At 38.5% G+C, this 18,409-nt stretch overlaps 1 protein-coding gene across 3 annotated transcripts in view; it reads right to left on the bottom strand.

The window, feature by feature from the left end:
- ogdhb (oxoglutarate dehydrogenase b) overlaps positions 1-18,409 on the bottom strand; it is a 25,256-nt gene extending 6,847 nt beyond the window's left edge. The window contains exons 1-15 of one of the 3 annotated variants that reach the window (XM_065262887.1): positions 18,263-18,409; positions 16,760-17,138; positions 12,116-12,304; positions 11,341-11,434; positions 7,317-7,432; positions 5,293-5,447; positions 4,994-5,140; positions 4,822-4,912; positions 4,288-4,467; positions 3,111-3,239; positions 2,844-3,023; positions 2,589-2,741; positions 2,368-2,470; positions 1,671-1,799; positions 94-244 (exon numbers count right to left, since the gene is read on the bottom strand). In XM_065262887.1, coding sequence (XP_065118959.1) covers positions 94-244; positions 1,671-1,799; positions 2,368-2,470; positions 2,589-2,741; positions 2,844-3,023; positions 3,111-3,239; positions 4,288-4,467; positions 4,822-4,912; positions 4,994-5,140; positions 5,293-5,447; positions 7,317-7,432; positions 11,341-11,434; positions 12,116-12,304; positions 16,760-16,993 — 2,051 coding nt within the window. In that variant the 5' untranslated portion in view covers positions 16,994-17,138; positions 18,263-18,409. Of the gene's footprint in view, positions 1-93; positions 245-1,670; positions 1,800-2,367; positions 2,471-2,588; positions 2,742-2,843; positions 3,024-3,110; positions 3,240-4,287; positions 4,468-4,821; positions 4,913-4,993; positions 5,141-5,292; positions 5,448-7,316; positions 7,433-11,059; positions 11,163-11,340; positions 11,435-12,115; positions 12,305-16,759; positions 17,139-18,149 lie in introns of all 3 variants that reach the window. The other 2 variants (XM_065262870.1, XM_065262879.2) reach the window with 2 other exon arrangements.

Genomic DNA, 18,409 nt, shown 5'->3' with positions numbered 1-18,409 from the left:
TGTGAAGGGAACAAAGGGTCAGGATGTGAAGAAAAACAGACAGATTTTTGTTGTTTTTGCATTAAGATTTGTGAAATACAGTAAACATCTTACCTGAAGGTTCCTCTCTCCACGTCCTGGCCACTGAGACGCACATGAATGCCTTCTTTCAGAAGAGAGCCGAAGGCCATGTATTCACCAAGGGCCCAGTCCACCGTTCGGTTCTCAACCATCCCTGCCCTTCCTTTTAGAATACGAGTGAGACCTTGAAGAGAAACCGAGTTAAGGGGGAAGATGCTGAAACACTTTGCAGGGTTCCCACACCTTAGTTAACTTCAAATTTTAAGGATTTCAAGGACCCATGTGAATCCTGACTTTGAGCAGGAGATAGACCACATATGAAAAAAACTTAATGGGACATAACAAAGCATAGCAGCCATAACAAGGCTAGACGAAAAGGAAGCCATGCTTTGTTTTCCTAACAGAAAATAATTTTTGACATATTTTAAAGGCATTTTGACATAGATTGAATGCAGCTGTACTTGTATGACTGGACAAAGCTGCTCAGGGATACCGAGATGACTGTGACTGAACTGACTTGCTTTACAAAGATTTATAGATAATCTCCTGTTTTGTGTGTGAACTCAATACAATAAAAAAAACTCCTTATCATGTTATTGCAGTGGGTCTATAACTCTCTGTAACATATTAACTTAGTATTTTTAATACCAATAAAGTGTACCTTAGTTGGTAAAGCATTGTGATAGAAGTGCAAAGGTCGTACACATACTGACACTCTCAATGAACTGCATGTCAATTTGGATAAAAGTGCCCATGGGGTGATTCTCGCGAAATTAGACTTATGAGGTGTCATGAAACATTTTGATAAAAAAGTAAATGCTATCAAAATAAGAAGCATACAGTTACAAACAACTCTTCATGTACTATTTTGCACATTATTTCAAAAGACATACAAACCAATTTTATTGTTTTTTTCCACATTTAAAGGGAAAATTGTCATTACCGTAACGTGTCCATGACTGGATTTGGGTTCTTTGACATGGAAATATTTATAATAAAAAAATCTAAAAAATAAAAAGCTTCAGTGCATGTTATACTATAAACATTTACAGTAAAGAAACGTGGTATTTGGTGATCTTTGGTCAATTTTGAGACAATAATAAGGAATATAAATGTGTCCGAGACCAATTTTCTCATTCTCCGCAACAACTAACATTTAAAAAAAAATTGTTGGAAGGGACATAATTGACTGTGAGACTCAAGATGGCTACCAGGTAAGCAGTTCTTATTTTTTCTCTCCAGATAAAAGTTAAAATTTTGTTTGTCATAGTACCTAGACAACTTTTTAGTTCTCCGAAACATGAGTTGTAAAAGCATATATTTAATGTAATATCATGTTGCGGTAATGATAATTTTTGATAATGATAATCTAAAAAGTTTAAATAATTCTGTAGGAAATATTTAAAAAATCCTCTGAAAATAATGGTTATAGTAAGTTCAGACCTTAATCTTATATGTGCAAAAAAATTTGGCTTAAAGGGCTTTTTAAAAATTCTGATGCTGGACACCTTCTAAGTCTGGACTTCGTGAGAATCACCCAAATGTATTAATGGTAAAAAATGTTTTTTTGTAAATTTAGTACAAACAAGAGGGGGTAAAACAAATCTTACCTCCATGGACAGTAAAGTCCTCAACCGGTACAGATGAAGCCACATGACCGATGTGACTCAGCACTTCCTCATTCAGACCTGTGGACGGACAGCTCATACTCTTAGGCTGACCATCCAGCGTGAAGAAACCTGCAGAGATTTGGGCCTTGATTCAGTATGTTTTTATCAAATCTGCAGTAATAACAAAGACTTCTGGGGTTCATTGTTATTTCATTGTTACTTTGACATTTTGACATTACATTGCACACACTTGCATACATGTATATATATATATATACTAGGGATGCATAACGATTAATCGCGATTAATCTCCGCTATAGATTAATCGTGATTAATCGTTATGCATCCCTAGTATATATATGTATGCAAGTGTAATAAAAATTTGTGTTAACATTATATATTTGTGTGAACTATCTATAATAATTATGTATATATAAATATGCACACACACATGCATGTATAATTTTAAGAAAAATATTAATATTTATTAAGTATTTATATATAATATAAATTATACATAAATATATAAATGTATATACACATTTCTTAAATGTATACATGCATGTGTGTGCATTTATCTAAACAAAATTATTATACACAGTTCACACACAAATATGATTGTAAACAACAACTTTAATTCTGCTATAGATTAATCGTGATTAATCGTTTTGCATCCCTAATATATACACACACCCACCTGGCCAAGGTGAGTCAAGCCAGTGCTTAATGTGCAGGATCTTCTCATCTTTAGAACGATTGTATGCCTCCTCACAGATTTTGTCATATTTAGCGATTTCCTCCTGCAAAGATTGAGAGAAATGAGCATCATTTCCCAAAAAAATTTAAATAGATTTTTGTAGTCCATATCTCTTCCCGAAGCCACCCGAATATAATACTCAAAGTTATGTTTAATCGGACCTCATACTCCTGTCTGGTAACAACTCCTTCTGCTATGAGTTTGTCAGCGTATTTCTGCAGAACAGGTTTCTGTTTCTTTATCTGTTTGTACATCAGTGGTTGAGTAAACATTGGCTCGTCCATCTCGTTGTGTCCGTTTCGTCTGTAGCTCACCTATGGCACAGAGACCGACGTCAGGATCAAACACCCGGGTCGTGTTAGATAAACAGTTCACAGCATTACTAGTTAAAAAATAAATAAAACGAGATTTCCGACCAGATCAACGACCACATCCTTATGGAACGTGGCTCTCCACTCTGCGGCCACGTTGCACACGTACATCACAGCTTCTGGGTCATCTGCATTGACGTGGAAAATGGGAGCGTTGACCACTCTGGCGACGTCAGTGGGATACGGTGAGGAGCGAGCCATTCGAGGGTCAGTGGTGAAGCCAATCTGGTTTGGGTTTTTTTAAACAAGGACACAAAGGTTAAAACTAATACACTTAATTATAAGAAATGAAAGCTATTAAATGTTGCTCACCTGGTTGTTGACCACCACATGCACAGTGCCGTGAGTGGTGTAGGATGGGAGGTCACTAAGGTGGAAGGTCTCGTAGACAATGCCCTGACCTGCAAAAGCTGCATCTCCATGTAACAAGATTGACATCACCTACAGAAGAAAGAACAGTGTTTTTTTACGCGCGTTCTGTTTTCTTGTTTTCTGATCCAAAAAGACAATTTTAAAGAAAGATATTCTTACAGTTGTTGACAAAAAATGACATCTAATGGTGTTTTGTCTTAAGCCCTTTTACACAGAGATTACGGAAAATACACGGATAATGCTTTCCGGGATTTGTCCGGGATCGTTTGATTTTTGGTTCATTCACACTGCTAAGGATTTTAAAGATACGTCCCGCATTTTTCTGCATTGCAATGTTACTAGGTCCTCTTTATGGGAGAGATCCCAGAACATTTACAGGACATGCTTGTGTTCACACAGAATCCCTTCTGCCAATTTTACGGAAATTAGCGCTAAACCATAACTTCGGTTGCGATGACACGCGCGTCCTCACTACAGCACGCCCCTTACTGCATTGTTTCTGCGTTTTGCTCTCACGAAGCACTTTCCGTGAATGTTACGGCAATGTTACTAGGTCCTCTTTACAGGAGAGATTCCAGAACATTTACCGGAATGTGTTTGTGTTCACACAGAAGCCTCTCTGACAATTTTACGGAAATTAGCGCTAAACCATAACTTCAGTTGCGATGCCACAAGCATCCTTACTACAGCACGCCCCTTACAGCATTGTTTCTGCGTTTTGTTCTCAAAGAACGCTTACTGTGAATGTTACGGCAATGTTACTAGGTCCAATTTTACGGAAATGTTCTGGGACCAAAGTGCTGTGGACCAAAGTGCTGTGTAAATGAATTGACTTGTAAATTTTACTCAATGTCTGGTAGCTTGGTAGCAGCATTTCTCTTTTAGGAAAAATTGACCTCAACTGATATACAACCTGCTGATGTACAAAATGTTGTCCAATAAAATGACTTCTAGAATGAATATGTGATGGCCTGTGACGTCAACTAAGAACTATTTGCTATTAAACAATTGTTGAACGATTGTTGATATGTCCAGCAACGCAGGAAAAATGTGTTTTACGTGATCTTTAGGATACATATTTATTATGCACTTAAAGCCCAATGAGCGTGACACACACCCTGTTACCATCAGTGTCACCACAGTAGAACTGCTCTGCCTTGGTCTTGCCCTGCACTACAGGGTCCACAGCCTCCAGATGTGAAGGGTTGGCCACCAGAGACAAGGTGATGTGGCGCTCGGTGACTCGGTTTATGCGTCTGTGGTACATACCCAGATGATACTTTACATCTCCGGAGCCCTGAGAAAACAAGACAAAACAAAACATTAGCAGGACACCCTTACTCTCTCTTGAGAGGAACATTATGTACAGAGGATAGAGGGCATCTATTTCATTTTCTCCGAAATGTGGCACGACTTTCCACGGATTGTTTACAGAGCTAATTATGTCATACATCACTGCACAGGTAGTGCCAGGTCTATCAAACATTACCATTTTTCCTTTCAAGCCTACATGAAATATCATTCACAAATTATTTTTAGAATCTTGATTTTTTTTCTATTGAGAACTAACTGATCATAAAAAAGTTGAGCATTTATAAAAGGCGGACAAAAAGAAAGTAGAAGACCCGAGTGACAATTCTGGAAGGTTCACCTCATCAGCAGCCTCCAGCTTCGAATCAAACTGGCAAAAGATCTGCTCCAGCTCCTTACGGATCACGTTAGCAAGCACATTCAGACGACCTCTGATGGAGAACAGACAAAAGTTCACATTTCGCAATGGTCACTACTGTATACGCAAATACGGGATTGGTAGGTTGATCTACCTGTGTGGCATGCCCATAATAACATTCTCCACTCCGTTCTCACTGGATCTGTCAATGATGGTTTTAAGTGCAGGAATAAGAGACTCGGATCCCTCCAGCCCAAAGCGTTTCTCTGATGACCACTTCCTCTGCAGGAACTCCTCAAACCTGACAGATCCACAAAAACATTCACTATTTCATGGAGGGCCCTAAAAAGTGACTGGAAACGTATGGCATCATCTATACATCTATGAAACATTCAGAAATAGATTTGATAAAAATAATGTTTGTAAATGTTTTTATATTTTTAACAAACAGACCTGGTTGAACGGATCATTCGGGCCAGTAGAGTTCTCTTCTCATCCGGAGTAAACTGCATCACTCCTGGCTTCTCAAACTTCTGTCTGATCCACTGGCACTGGTCCAGGTCATTGATAAACATGAACTCCACACCAATGTGCTGACAGTACGCCATCTAAATGAAGCGGCAAACGGCACATCATTTAAAATATTTTTGCGTATTTGTTTTTAGCAGAAGCTCTATAGCAGAAAGAAAACACTTGCCTGACAAATCTCTTTTAAAGATCAGACAGGGGGTATTTAACACTTTCCCCACAATTGACGAATTATCTCGAGAAACATTTTTAAAGAGAAAACATTTGCATAAAAAAGTGTTTCTGAAGAATTTTTATGTTAATCTGCAATACCGCAATTATCCACTAGATGCACTTACCCAATTTATGAAAAAAAACAACGAAAGCCAAAACGTTATTTACTAATTTTAAACTTAATCGTTCGGAATCTGATCTCTAATAAATTCCTTCACAAAAACGCAATTTCAGCTTTACCCATATTTAGAGTCTATAAACAGAGAAAAAATATAGATAGGATGAAACGTTTTTTTTTTTTCGTTTTGGTGGGCAACTTTAAAAAAAAAATGTCTTGCGGGGAATGAGTTAAACGTCATGCACTTTCACTGAAAAAAGTGTAAATGCCTTCTAAAAAGACATTCATACCTTATTAGGTAGTTAAAAGGAAGAGTCCACTTTCATAAAAAAAACCTTGACTATTCTCTCACCCCTATGTCATCCAAGAAGAAAGTTTTCGTCTTTCTTTGTTCAGTCGAGAAGAATTTAAGTTTTTTGAGGAAAACATTCCAAATTTTTTTCAATTTAATAGACTTTATTGGACCTCAACAGTTCACAGTTAAATGTTCATGCAGTGTAAAAATTGCAGTTTCAAGATAATAATAAAGATTTAATAAAGATATGTACTTTTAAACCACAACTTCTCGTCTCGCACTAGCCGTGTGATGCGCCAGCGTGACCTTATATATTACGTAATCATGTTGAAAGGTCACGCGTTACATGTGAAACGCACACTTGCGGATCAATTAACAATTAACTGACACAAAGACATTAATTAGTATCATTTCACATACAAAAATGTCTGAACGGTCCTCTAATGCTGCGTTCACACCAGCCGCGGTAGAGGCGTCAAGCGCAAGTGATTTCAACGTTAAGTCAACCTGAAGACGCGTTTACGTGCGTCTGGAGGTCTCGGGCACGAATGAGGCGTTTAGCGCGGTGTGGTAGATGCAATTCTGCCTCGTTCGCGCGAATGTCGGGAATTGAGCGCTGCCGCGGGAAACACGCGAGTTGAAAACTTTGGCGAAAAAACGTGCGGCGTTAACCAATCAGGAGCTTGCTCTAGTAGTGACGTGATTACAGGAAATGAGCGGAGTCGCAGAAGCCCCTCCCATGACGCAAATTTCCGCGTGAATGTCTCAATGACTAGAATTTCACGTGCGAATGAAGCGAGTAAACTCAAAATGTTCAAGCGGCAAACTAGACGTGGTACACTCTAATTTGACACCTCAAACGTGGCTGGTGTGAACCCACAGTTAATCCACACTTTAAAACACTGGAGCGATAGTTTTGTATACGTCATGCGTGACCCTTCTACGTGATTACATAATATGTAAGGTCACGCTGGCGCATCACACGGCTAGTGCAAGACGAGAAGTTGTTGTTAAAAAGTCCTTTTTTGGTGAAATGACAATTGTTTTGCTAGATAAGACCCTTATGCCTCAGTTGGGCTCATTTTAAACTGAAATGAAACTGTAAACTTTTGAGGTCCACTATACAGAGAAAAATCGTGGAATGTTTTCCTTAAAAAAAAAAAAGTAATTTCTTCTCAACTAAACAAATAAAAATATAAACATCTTGGATGACATGGTGGTGAGTAAAAATTGGAATATTCCTTTAAAAATCAGCATTTCATGGCAGATGAACTTTCAGAGTGTTTCTGTCATTTGCTGTAGTTTCATTTGGTGAATATATACCTCCAAACGTCTGATGATTTCCCTGAGAGGAAGGGCACTCTCACTGCCCCCAATAAAAGTGGTGGTGGGAAGCCGGAAAACTTTGTCCAGATCCGTCTCTTCCAGACCATAGAAGCCTGACAGTGATCATGGAAACATAGGATGGGGAGGGGCAACCAGAACAAAACCCCATAGCGGACCCGACCGTCACACAAACAGGACAGACATACAACACAAGATTAGACAATGCAGGCTGGAGTGTCCAGTGTAACACATTTCATCTCGATTAGAAACAACTGCACACAGAACATGCAAAGAAAAGTCAGGGTGACGCAATAAAGCGTTAGCAAAGGAAAATGGACAGGGTGAAAGGTCAAAAAGAAACAACAGATCTATAGCCCAGTTCACCAATGCCATAGGTAATGCATGCATGTGAAAAGACAGAAACTGCATATATTGTTCATTATGACATTATGTCACTTAATAACACTACAATTATTTCCCCCCCTAAATGTTAACAAACACACAACATATTTTACCGAGAGCTAAAAAGTTGTACGATTGGAGAGGGTTTATATCTGTAATCTTTGAGCTCTGAACTGCAGTTATGATCTATGACCTTAACACTGTTTAATCACACAGTGTACCACAAGCCCTTCCAGTTGTGTTTGTTCAGACTGCATCAATGTTCCCTCCACAAGCATATAGTGAACATTCCTGCAACACTAGAAAAACAAGACTGTACTGAACCTAAAGCGATTAGGTGAATGAACCAACAAAGAGAGTAAACATACAGACATCTATGATACTAGTTATAGTACAAAAGTCACTGAATTTATTGAAAAGTAGGGATGTTCATATTCACCTGTTAATGGTTAACCAGAATTTATGACAGATTAATATGATCAGTTGAAAGAAAATACTAATACTAATTTGTGAATGGCCCGTAAATGACGTAATTTATTGCTGCCCTGACGGTCTGGTAAAGTTATAATTTGTATGAGAAATCATTTGTACTGCATGTTTTTCTGTGCTTGAGTCTGGTTTGGAAGGTGCATGTCTCGTGCGCGCGTCTCGTGTGTCATTTTAGCTGAAAAACCAATCAAAGATGACTTTGAGAGCATCTGACAGCAATGTTACTGCCTCAAGAGACTGAGGGCTACAAACGGACATTCCATGAGGATAAGGACCTTGTCAAATTAAGTAAAACACCCATGGCTGCGTCCAAAAGCTTACGGTGCATGCACACGGGGCGCAAGCGTTAACACTTCCCATTCACTTCTAATGGGTGACATCATGCGTTGCCGAACTGAATTATGGATCTGTCGGCGCCACGTCGTCAGTGCCGTTGCTCGCGGCAGAAGTTGAACATTTCTCAAATTTTCAAGTGGCAACGCCTGCGTCAGCCAATCAGATCGCCTTATGGAAATAACCTAGGCAGAGCCAGCCAATTACGTTTATGGAAGGCCGGAGCATAGGTTGCGGCCACTGTGATTGGCTATTTGACCATGCTTCAGACAAGCCTTCCGTCAAGCGTTAACGCTTTCGCCCCATGTGAATTTGACTTGTTGCCTCGCTGCCTCATGAGGCAATGACTTCGAAATGCATTCATACAGACTTCATAGGCAGCAAAATGGAATTCTGAATAAAACATAAACAGCAAGCGTCTTTGTGATAATTAATCACATATTTAAAAACAACAATACAAATTTCTCGCTAGTTATAATATAACTTTATTTACACCAAATTTGTGCTCCAGGTGCTTCCTCGGCTGCCATTTTATTTTTTCGAACTCAACCAATCAAATTCTCTGTGCACGCCCACGCATAAATAGTATCTCAAGAGACAGGAAGTAAACCAAACATTGGATTCGGAGATGACTTGATGCCTTGGAATGCTGCCTCCAAAGGCCGCCTTTTATAGCTTTCGCAGCCCAAGTTACACATATTTCAGCTGGAGCTTTTCTAAGAAGCAGAATGCTGCACTTCCACATAGAGTTACGTAAATACATCTCTGAACAAAGATGATGAATGTGAACGTTTAAGAGGAGTAGCACTTTCGGTTTCAGATTTTTAGTTGTTTGTCTGAAAGTTGGGTGTTTAACATTTCGATTCAGTTCTTGTGGTTGTATGTTGGTGTAGTGTTAATAAACGGAAGGAAAATATAGAGAAAGTGCTTCTAGACCAGTTCAAGATTCATATTTACTGTATGTTAATAGTAATGAAATGTGAATTGTTGTTTATATCTTGCAAAATGGTCTAAATCAGTGGTTCTTAACGTTATTCCTGGAGGCCCACTGCCCTGCATGTTTTGTATGTCTCTTTTATCTGGCAGACTCAGTTCAGTTCATTGAGATCTCTTCTAATGAGCTGATGATTTGAATCAGGTGTGTTAAATAAGGGAGACATACAAAATGTGCAGGGCAGTGGGCCTCGAGGAATAACGTTAAGAACCACTGGTCTAAATGTTTCCACGATTTTCAAAATTTTCAAAAGTCACCTTTGGCTTGTTTACTGGAAGGTTTGTAAAACAATAATTAAAGATATAAAAAGTGCTACACAAAGAAACTGAACTGATCAGGAGAAAAGTTTGTGAACCAACTTGTTGATCTTCTCTAAAGTACCTCCTATAAATGTGTCATGTCATACCTAAAAGGCGACATCTATATCTGAGAAGTCAAAAGACAAAAAAAGTTAATGTCTTGTTTGCAGGGGCACAAATTTAACAGTCAGACATAACATCCAAGCCTGTTCTGAGAAAATCATAGCAAACAATATAGTGTGGTCTTACACGGTCAAAACCTCAAAGCTGCACTTCACTAACCTGACATCAATACATCAAAGACAGACCTCCAAGTCATTTTAAACAGTTCTGCAAGCTTTCTAAGATCCTCTCTCATCTGATCTGATCCGATTTATCAGGCCTGTGTAGCATGCTTTCTTACATTAATAATGTCCAATAAAGATGTAAGGATAAGTATGTCCAGTTATTACCATTTAATGTGTGCAAGCAAATAAAGTTTATAAACAGTATGTCAGCATCCAGAAAAGTGAAACTACAGCATAAGCATAATAGTGTGATAAAAGAGTAACTATAAAAGAATAAAACTGAGCGCAGGTGATCTACAGAGAGTGAGAAACTTCCATAGACAACAGAAACAATGTACTACACTAATAGACAGACACTTTTAAAAAGTAAAGCATCATGAAAGCAATTTACAATGGGAAAAGTTGGTAGTTTAACTTTATGCTAATGGGTACAAACTAAATGGCTCCTTTACAAAACCTAGTAAGCGTACAGTACTACATTTTAGGAGTATCAGAAGTATGACTTATGCAAAACCATTCTTGGCCTAACTTTATCTATTGCATGGTGGAAAAACTAAACATGGGTGTTATCTTGTTTTACATGAAGAGCGGCATTTGTGTTGCATGCAGGCGTGAGTGACCGCAATGAAGTTGCTGCCTATAAATACATTTTCAAAGATATCTAATGTCTTTATAATGTCTTGGATTTTCGTAATGCCTGTGTAGACAATAGACAGTAAGGCAACATATTGCATTCTAGTTCAAGAGGAAATTATGCTAAAAATAAACACAAATCGCACTCAATGACGTGTGTTTACACTTTACCCATTGCAAATAACTGGTTTAGCCTGCATGCATGTTGCAGAAATGAGGTTTGTGTGGTCTACATGGTAGGTGAAATAAACAAACAAGCCATGCCAAAAAAAAAGATTTCTAAACGCCTGACGGAAACCTCACCAAGTTTATCGGAGGACGTGATAATATCTGCAGGTACACACGAATCAAGATCGGCATCCATAATTCCGAGTGGGTCCAGCTGTGCAACATGGTGCCCGCGAATCTGTAGTGAGTAAGTTTCAAAAGAATGACACCCAGACAAGAAAGATACCCCAAGAAAAGTAGGAGAGAAAAACCACCAGAGAGATGATGGAGAACAAGGACAGAAGGACACAGAGCGATATTAACACACGGTGAGTGACACATTCGCACAGACACTGCACACAACAAGCATTTCTCACCGACTTGGTGGAACCCAACAGTAACCGGGGCATCGTCAAAATTTACACAACTGATGCCCAAAGGGTCGAGTTTGGCTATATGATGACCTCTGACCTGTGAACAAGGCAACAGTGCTCACAAGCTAACCATGGCGAAGGATCAGATCATTATTACATTTATTTTAAGAAAGACTTACCTTTAGTAAAATCTTTAATACGCTTAATATCAAAAAATTATTTATTGTATATAAATATATATATATATATATTAAATATGAGTAGTGAGCTGCCTCGCTGTCTACAGCCTACATGGGCAGCTGCCTTCTAACTAAGATGGAAACTATTAGTGACTGAATTAGAGCGCCCTACATAGGTAGTAATCTCTGCGGCACACACACAGAGCATTCTGCTTGGGGACTTAATTCAGTTACATTAACACATTCGGTACATTTAACACTTTAAGAGGTACAACATGGCATTCAAGTGTGTGCACACAAACTAAACAAATATGGTTCATAAGAAAAGCATTACACAGCATTTATGGAGAATTATTCTCATTATAGTGCACACAAAAACATTGTGCTCAAGAACACGGAACTACTCCTGTATCCTTTTACGAGACGAATAAATGATAAATATATAAAGCTTTACAAACATCATGGTGACAATAAAGCATGTAACAGGACAAATGGAAACCTCTTATTTACAATTAAATCATTTGATAACAGTATCCTAGAAGCAAATTGTAAAGAACATACACATGCATTTCTGTAAGGTGTGCCAATTTCAGACATACCTGGTAAGCACGAATAAGGGTCTGAACAGCAAGGTGGTCTTCCACCAGTTTTTCAATATTCGGCTGGGATCCGACCAGAGCCTGGGAATCAGACAGTCCTTTGAGACTCATGCCCAGCGGAGGGGGGCTCTGATAGGCGGTGCCTGGGGGTGCACCTGCATTGGCATTACGGAAGAAGATGTCCCACGACTGTTGAGAAAACCACAAAGAAAAAACAATCTTATAATTGTGCTTATAACAAGTGCTTATAATGCAACAATCAATTAATGAATCTGAAAAGATGCAATGTGCGATACAATTACAGTTTCTCTTCGAAATTTAACAAAGGAGATGCACACTTTTTTCACATTTCCCCACATTGATTATGGGGTAAAACATAATTTTCCATACAGTTGTGTACTTTTATTAGCAGCAATTTTAAATGGTATGTAGGGGTGCACCAATAAATGCCGATATACACTAATAAAACGTGGCCTATAACTGTTCTGAATCGCACAGCCGATAATATTCACAGCAATTTCATGTACTTCGGCATTCGATCAGTAAGTCATTATCAGTCTAAAATCACTGTTAGTTTGAGTCATTTATAACATGCATTTGAAAAAGCAACACTCGTCAAATATAATCATTATACATATTCTTCTTTATTATCATGAAAATGCATGAAAAGGTTTGAAGAACAGCAATATAAATATATCCTATGTATATAGATATGTATAAAGGCTAAATGTCTCGCCCACGCTGCTGGCCAATTGAGTGGAACGTCCGAATTTGCCAGCCATCTTACCACAGGCTGCTCACTTACTCGTAGCATTGAGTTTTATGGTTGCAGGTACTTTTAAATGACCAAACAGCTTTATTTTCTACCGATTTTCAAACGGTTTAGTTTGTTATAAGCGTCAAAGATGTACCTATGACACTGCACACTTATACTAAAAAAATTCATGAAACATGTTAAAGCATCCAGAATTATAGCCATGTTAATAACGTTGGTAAGAAACCAAACCGTTTAAAAATTGGTAGAAAATTTTGCAAGTTATGGTCATTTAAAAGTTCCTGCACCATTAAAACTCAATGCTATGAGTGAGCGAGCTGCCTGTGGTAAGATGGCCACCAGGAAATGATGTTAGAGACTCCGCTGTAACACATCTAGCCTTTATACACATCTATGGTCATAGCTGCATGTGTGTGGTTCCTTGTCTGCAGCACATATTGAGTTTCTGCATGAGAGCGCCCTCTGGCTTTTGGATGTAGCGGCATTTTACCGTATTTCTTTGAGAAGCACAGCAAGCATCATCGGTCGATATATCGGTGCATCCCTAATGTTATGTAATAAGATACAAGTTGTGGATAGTTTAAAACTTGTTTAATGAATTGTCCTGTAAATAAGCACGTTTCTGTGGGTCCATGCAGGCCTTCTGATGGGCTAAATCACTGCATAGAGGTTGATGAATAGCCGTATTTGTGTCTTACATCATCAAATACGCAGAAACCTGATCTGACTATTTACTTCCCTACATCCTCCAGGCAAAAAAATCCTGGAACTGCTGTGAAAAGACAACAGCAAAAAAAAAGGATGTCTCTAAAATCAAGTGTTGAAAGCACAATTAAACAATATATTTCTGACCAACAATTTCTTAGTGAAAGTGACAAGCTTGTTAAGTATGCAATGCACACTTGAAATGTGACCTCTGCATTTAACCCATCCCAGTGAGTAGTGAAAGTCATTTTTAGGTCATTTCAGCTATTGTGCATGCACACAGGTTGGTAAGTGTCTCATGTGAATCTGTATAAAGACCCTCCCCCAGAGAATCGTCAGTCTTTATCCACTAATGATTGGTTCTTTTTACTGGAAGGCGGGACTTCCGTAGAAAAGTGGATATGGGAGACCATACTGAGGGTTGCATTGTCCCCTATTTATAAAAACAGCAGTGCCCGATCTTGTTATATCAAATATCTTTGGTATTGCAGCGTGATTTTGAGCAAAACCAGAATCACAGCTGAGTGCGGCCATCAAACGCAAAACGCTGCCCTGAGGACCAGTGTTCGACTGCGTACACATAGAAAACATTGTGTTCAGTTTTTAAAGATGTTTTAAAGCGATGCTGTGCTTCTCGTCTGGTGTGCAAGACCCATAATAGGCTTTTCTGATTTGAGGAGCTAAATTGGGAGAGCCAATGTATTACCTCACACATGAGCAGACCCTGTACTAGTAGGTGTGCTAAAGACAGTCCAAAACCTGTTTAAGGCCATTGAGTACTTCATTTGCTTAGAGAATAACCACAGCCAACCACATTTGCCTATTTTGAATAAAAAGCCAAACGCAACATTAATGCTGCCTTTTTTTGGGCACCACGGGTATTTTTCTGGAGCTTTTTTGTAGACAATTGACAGTCATGCATCAGGAATGTTTAAACGAGGAAAGATCAAAACATCAGAAAACCTAACTCCACTCGTACGCAATAATCACGTACGCTATAGTCAAATACTAGACTATAATTATAATGTTTATAATAATGTTAATATATAAATTTACATGATTATATTTTATATTATATTTTCTGTATTATAGACGGTTTCATCGGACGCACGTGATACACGTCTGGATCCGAACCTAACTTCCGGTTTCGTTTTTTTAATGGTCTGACTAGTTACTAAACTGATCTCTTGAACGAATGCCTCGTCGAAAATAACAAATGTTTTGGTTTCCTAGGTAATCTATGTGTTGTTTTTTTGCTTTTTATATAAATAAACTACGTTTAAAGAACTTTGTTGTTATTTATTCTTAGCGGAGTTTACCGGAAGTTAAGTGCGGACCACGACAGCCGCTTGTTTATGTTGTTACTGCTGAAACGGTCTATATACTATTTTACATGATCCATATTATTATAATTATTATATACATTATATTATACATTATTAAATCCTACTTATTTTTTTCTAAACATATAAAGAAGATGCGCGTAATGACAAATCTTAACTCTTTCCTTACTCACTTTTTAACCTCTATTTGAAAGCATCTGCTTAAAGGGGACAGAGAATGGAAAACCATTTTTACCTTGTCTTTGTTGAATAATGTTAGTCTACCCACATTCACAAACATACAAAAAGTGCTAAACATGCTAAACATCTCAGTCTCATAGAAATTCCTCTTTTAGAAATGTCAGCCAGAAAACGGCCCAATCTGAAAAACTGATGCTTATGACATCACAGGCATCTAACTGCCCCTCCACTTTAAAATAATTGGCTACATTTTTTGAGTGGCAGCAAAGTCAGCCAATCAGTAATGAGATTGCAAGTTAAGCCAGTAGGGGGAGCCAAATAGGTGCAAAACCACTTGTTTAAAATCCCCCACCCTAATAGAGCTATCTGAGAGAGGTTTTGAGGAAGCTTCTAAGGCATTACAGACCCAAACAAAAACATTTTTGTCTACATGTCACATCACAGAACAAGGATAAATACTCCGTTCAATCATTCTATGTCACCTTTAATGTTTTATTTTAGATACAGATGCGCATCTCTGTCACATTAATTAAATGTCATATTTGTTAACGCATCCAATACTTACTGCTGTCGGAGGACAGCACTGGCGTCCTCCAGCGACAGCAAAACCTCTCAAATAAAAAATGCAAAGCAAAACGGAACTTAACCAATATTAAATGATCATGGATTTCTTTTCGAGTTCTTATTAGTGAATGAGACCCAATGACCTTGTCAGCATATGAAAATTAAAAACACAGAAGTACACAGAAGGGTAAGCATCAGGTTCAACTGCTGTACACAAACTATTTCAGTGTAACACAATCATTACAGTTTCACAGAAAACATCAAGTTCTGCTGTAAAATACCATATGTGTTGTGAAAACAGTCTGAAAACCAAGTCGATCATGTGATATGGAAAAGCGTTACGTAACTACCTGTCAGTGATAGGCTTGCTGTCTTAAAGGAGAAATGGTCACATTATGAAACAAAAACCTTATCTGGGAATGACCTTGGTGACCAAAGACATTTATCTGTAGCCTAGATTCATGATAAGTGTCAACATGACAAAACATTTGCAATGCACTTTACCTCTTTAACATTACAGATTTTTAAGAAAACCAATACATTAAACAAAAATGCATATATTGTTGATAGGGATGCACCGATACCACTTTTTTGGAATACGAGTACGAGTACGAGTACTTGCATTTCAGTACTTGCCGATACCGATACCGAGTACTTAATAAAAAAACATGATTTAAATTTACAGGTAACAGCTTTAGTCATATAATTTAACAAAAAACAAAGGACTAGTTTTCCAGTTTGTTGTAAACTCTGCCTCTTTGGACAACACAAGAGGCATTAACCCCTTACAAGCCGCTCAAACATAGACATTTCTCAGACCGTGGTATCGATTCCAGGTATCGGGGGACTTTTAACGAGTACTTTAGAAAATGTGGTATCGAGGCCGATACCCGATACCAGTATCGGTATCGGTGCATCCCTAATTGTTGATTTATAATATGCATGAAAAGAACAGGAAATATTTTATATTGCATCACCTTGAGTGTGGTATTGTGAAAATACTGGACAATAGGATAACATGAGCCGAACCACCTGAGAAAGTCAGGACTCCTCCTCTATATAGAGGCAATATCTTACCTTGTGCACGCTCTTGGGGTTCTCCAGCCATGCAAAGTACATCTCCTCCACATAATTGGAGCTTGTCCCATTGAGAAAAGGCTCAGCAGTGACAGGGGCCGTGTAGCACCTAATGGGCTGAAACGTCCTTAGGGCCCCAGGTGCCACTGCTGTTTTGTGTTGTGGAAAACTGTGAGGGCTCTGAGAGGCTGTGAGCGGCCGCAGCCGTGCAGCACAAGTCCTTAAGCGATGCATCGCAGTCCGAAAAACAGCTCCACCGCCTCTCAGAAACCAACCGCAAGAAAACGCTGCTCCACGACAATGAATCCAAAAGCTTATTGAAACGTGCTTGTCCTCCTACTCCAGCGTGTTTGCTTGAGGTCCTGCCCGCTCCAGGAAGCTGAATGAACATCAACATATAGGGAACAAAACAGACATGTCAGTAAATATGTTTTGGCAGAAAATGCCAGGTTTTTACATATTATGTCACTGTTCAGTTTAAATGTTTCGTGTGGTTGTTCACTCTTCCTTAAATTATTCTGGTCATCATATATGGATTGAGTCCCTTCAATGTCAGCCAAAGTTCATTTTGTTTCAAGTTGCTTTGACATTTCAAGTAGTTTTATTGTCTGTAGGACAAACGGTGATAACATGTGAAACGTTTAATACGTATAATGCAGCACTAGTAGCTATTATGATTCTTGTCATTCTTCATATGTGTGCTTTGTAGGCATATTTACTCAGTATATCATAAGAAACAGACCAAAGTTCACACCCATACACGTGTATTGACCTTCTTTAACCCATGACAAAGCTAGATGCTTCTGTAATACATGTTGTGCTGTTATCTAAACTTCAATACAATTTATAGTGTATACACAGCTCAGAAAAGGTGCTGTACAAAGCAGATCTGGGCCCATAACTGAAAGGTCAAAACCTGCAGGGTTGATTCATAAACTTGCACCACTGCGTTCTTGAGATTAAACTAGTTCACTTTAGATGAAACACCTACTAAAACTGTACAATACAAATGTGTCCAAAATAAACAGTTGAGCTCAACTTTTCCTGACTGTCTATTCAAGAGATAATCCTTCTAACCAATTGGCATTGAATAGCCATATACAACAAAACAGACACAAATAAATCATAAAATAACTGCTGAATCACATATAAACAAGAGTTTAATCCATTGGTAGTAGCATTGAATGCCTCAAAATAACGGATCACACCGGCTAGCTTCAGCTAACTCGAGCTAACAGCAAAAACTCTCAACAAAACTACTCCTCAAACCACTGTTTAAAAATCAAACATTCAGTAGAAAGAGACCAATGTAAATAATTTAAAAAACGATTTCAAACAACAAACATTGTTGTTATATCTATTTAAATAGTTTTGTCCTCAGTAACGTTACCGGTGAGCTTGCTGACAGAAGCAGAAGTGCCTCGCGAACGCCCGCCTCACTGACAGGAACATTAAAATGGTGCAAAAATGACTATGAAGCGATCAAATGGATAAAACACTTACACTCAGTTCAAGCGATTCGGTTTCGTGTAAAAACCTTATAAAATATGTAAGAGTGAGATATGAGCAGCAGCTGGATGCGTTTCGTCGAGCCTCGGATTCGGATAAATGAGTCGCTCGTTTCTAGGCAGCGCGCGTGCAGGAGCTCCC

The sequence above is a fragment of the Paramisgurnus dabryanus genome, chromosome 10, assembly GCF_030506205.2.
Source record: "Paramisgurnus dabryanus chromosome 10, PD_genome_1.1, whole genome shotgun sequence".
NCBI classification, from domain to species: Eukaryota; Metazoa; Chordata; class Actinopteri; order Cypriniformes; family Cobitidae; genus Paramisgurnus; species Paramisgurnus dabryanus.
This window is presented reverse-complemented; position numbering and strand designations above follow the sequence as displayed.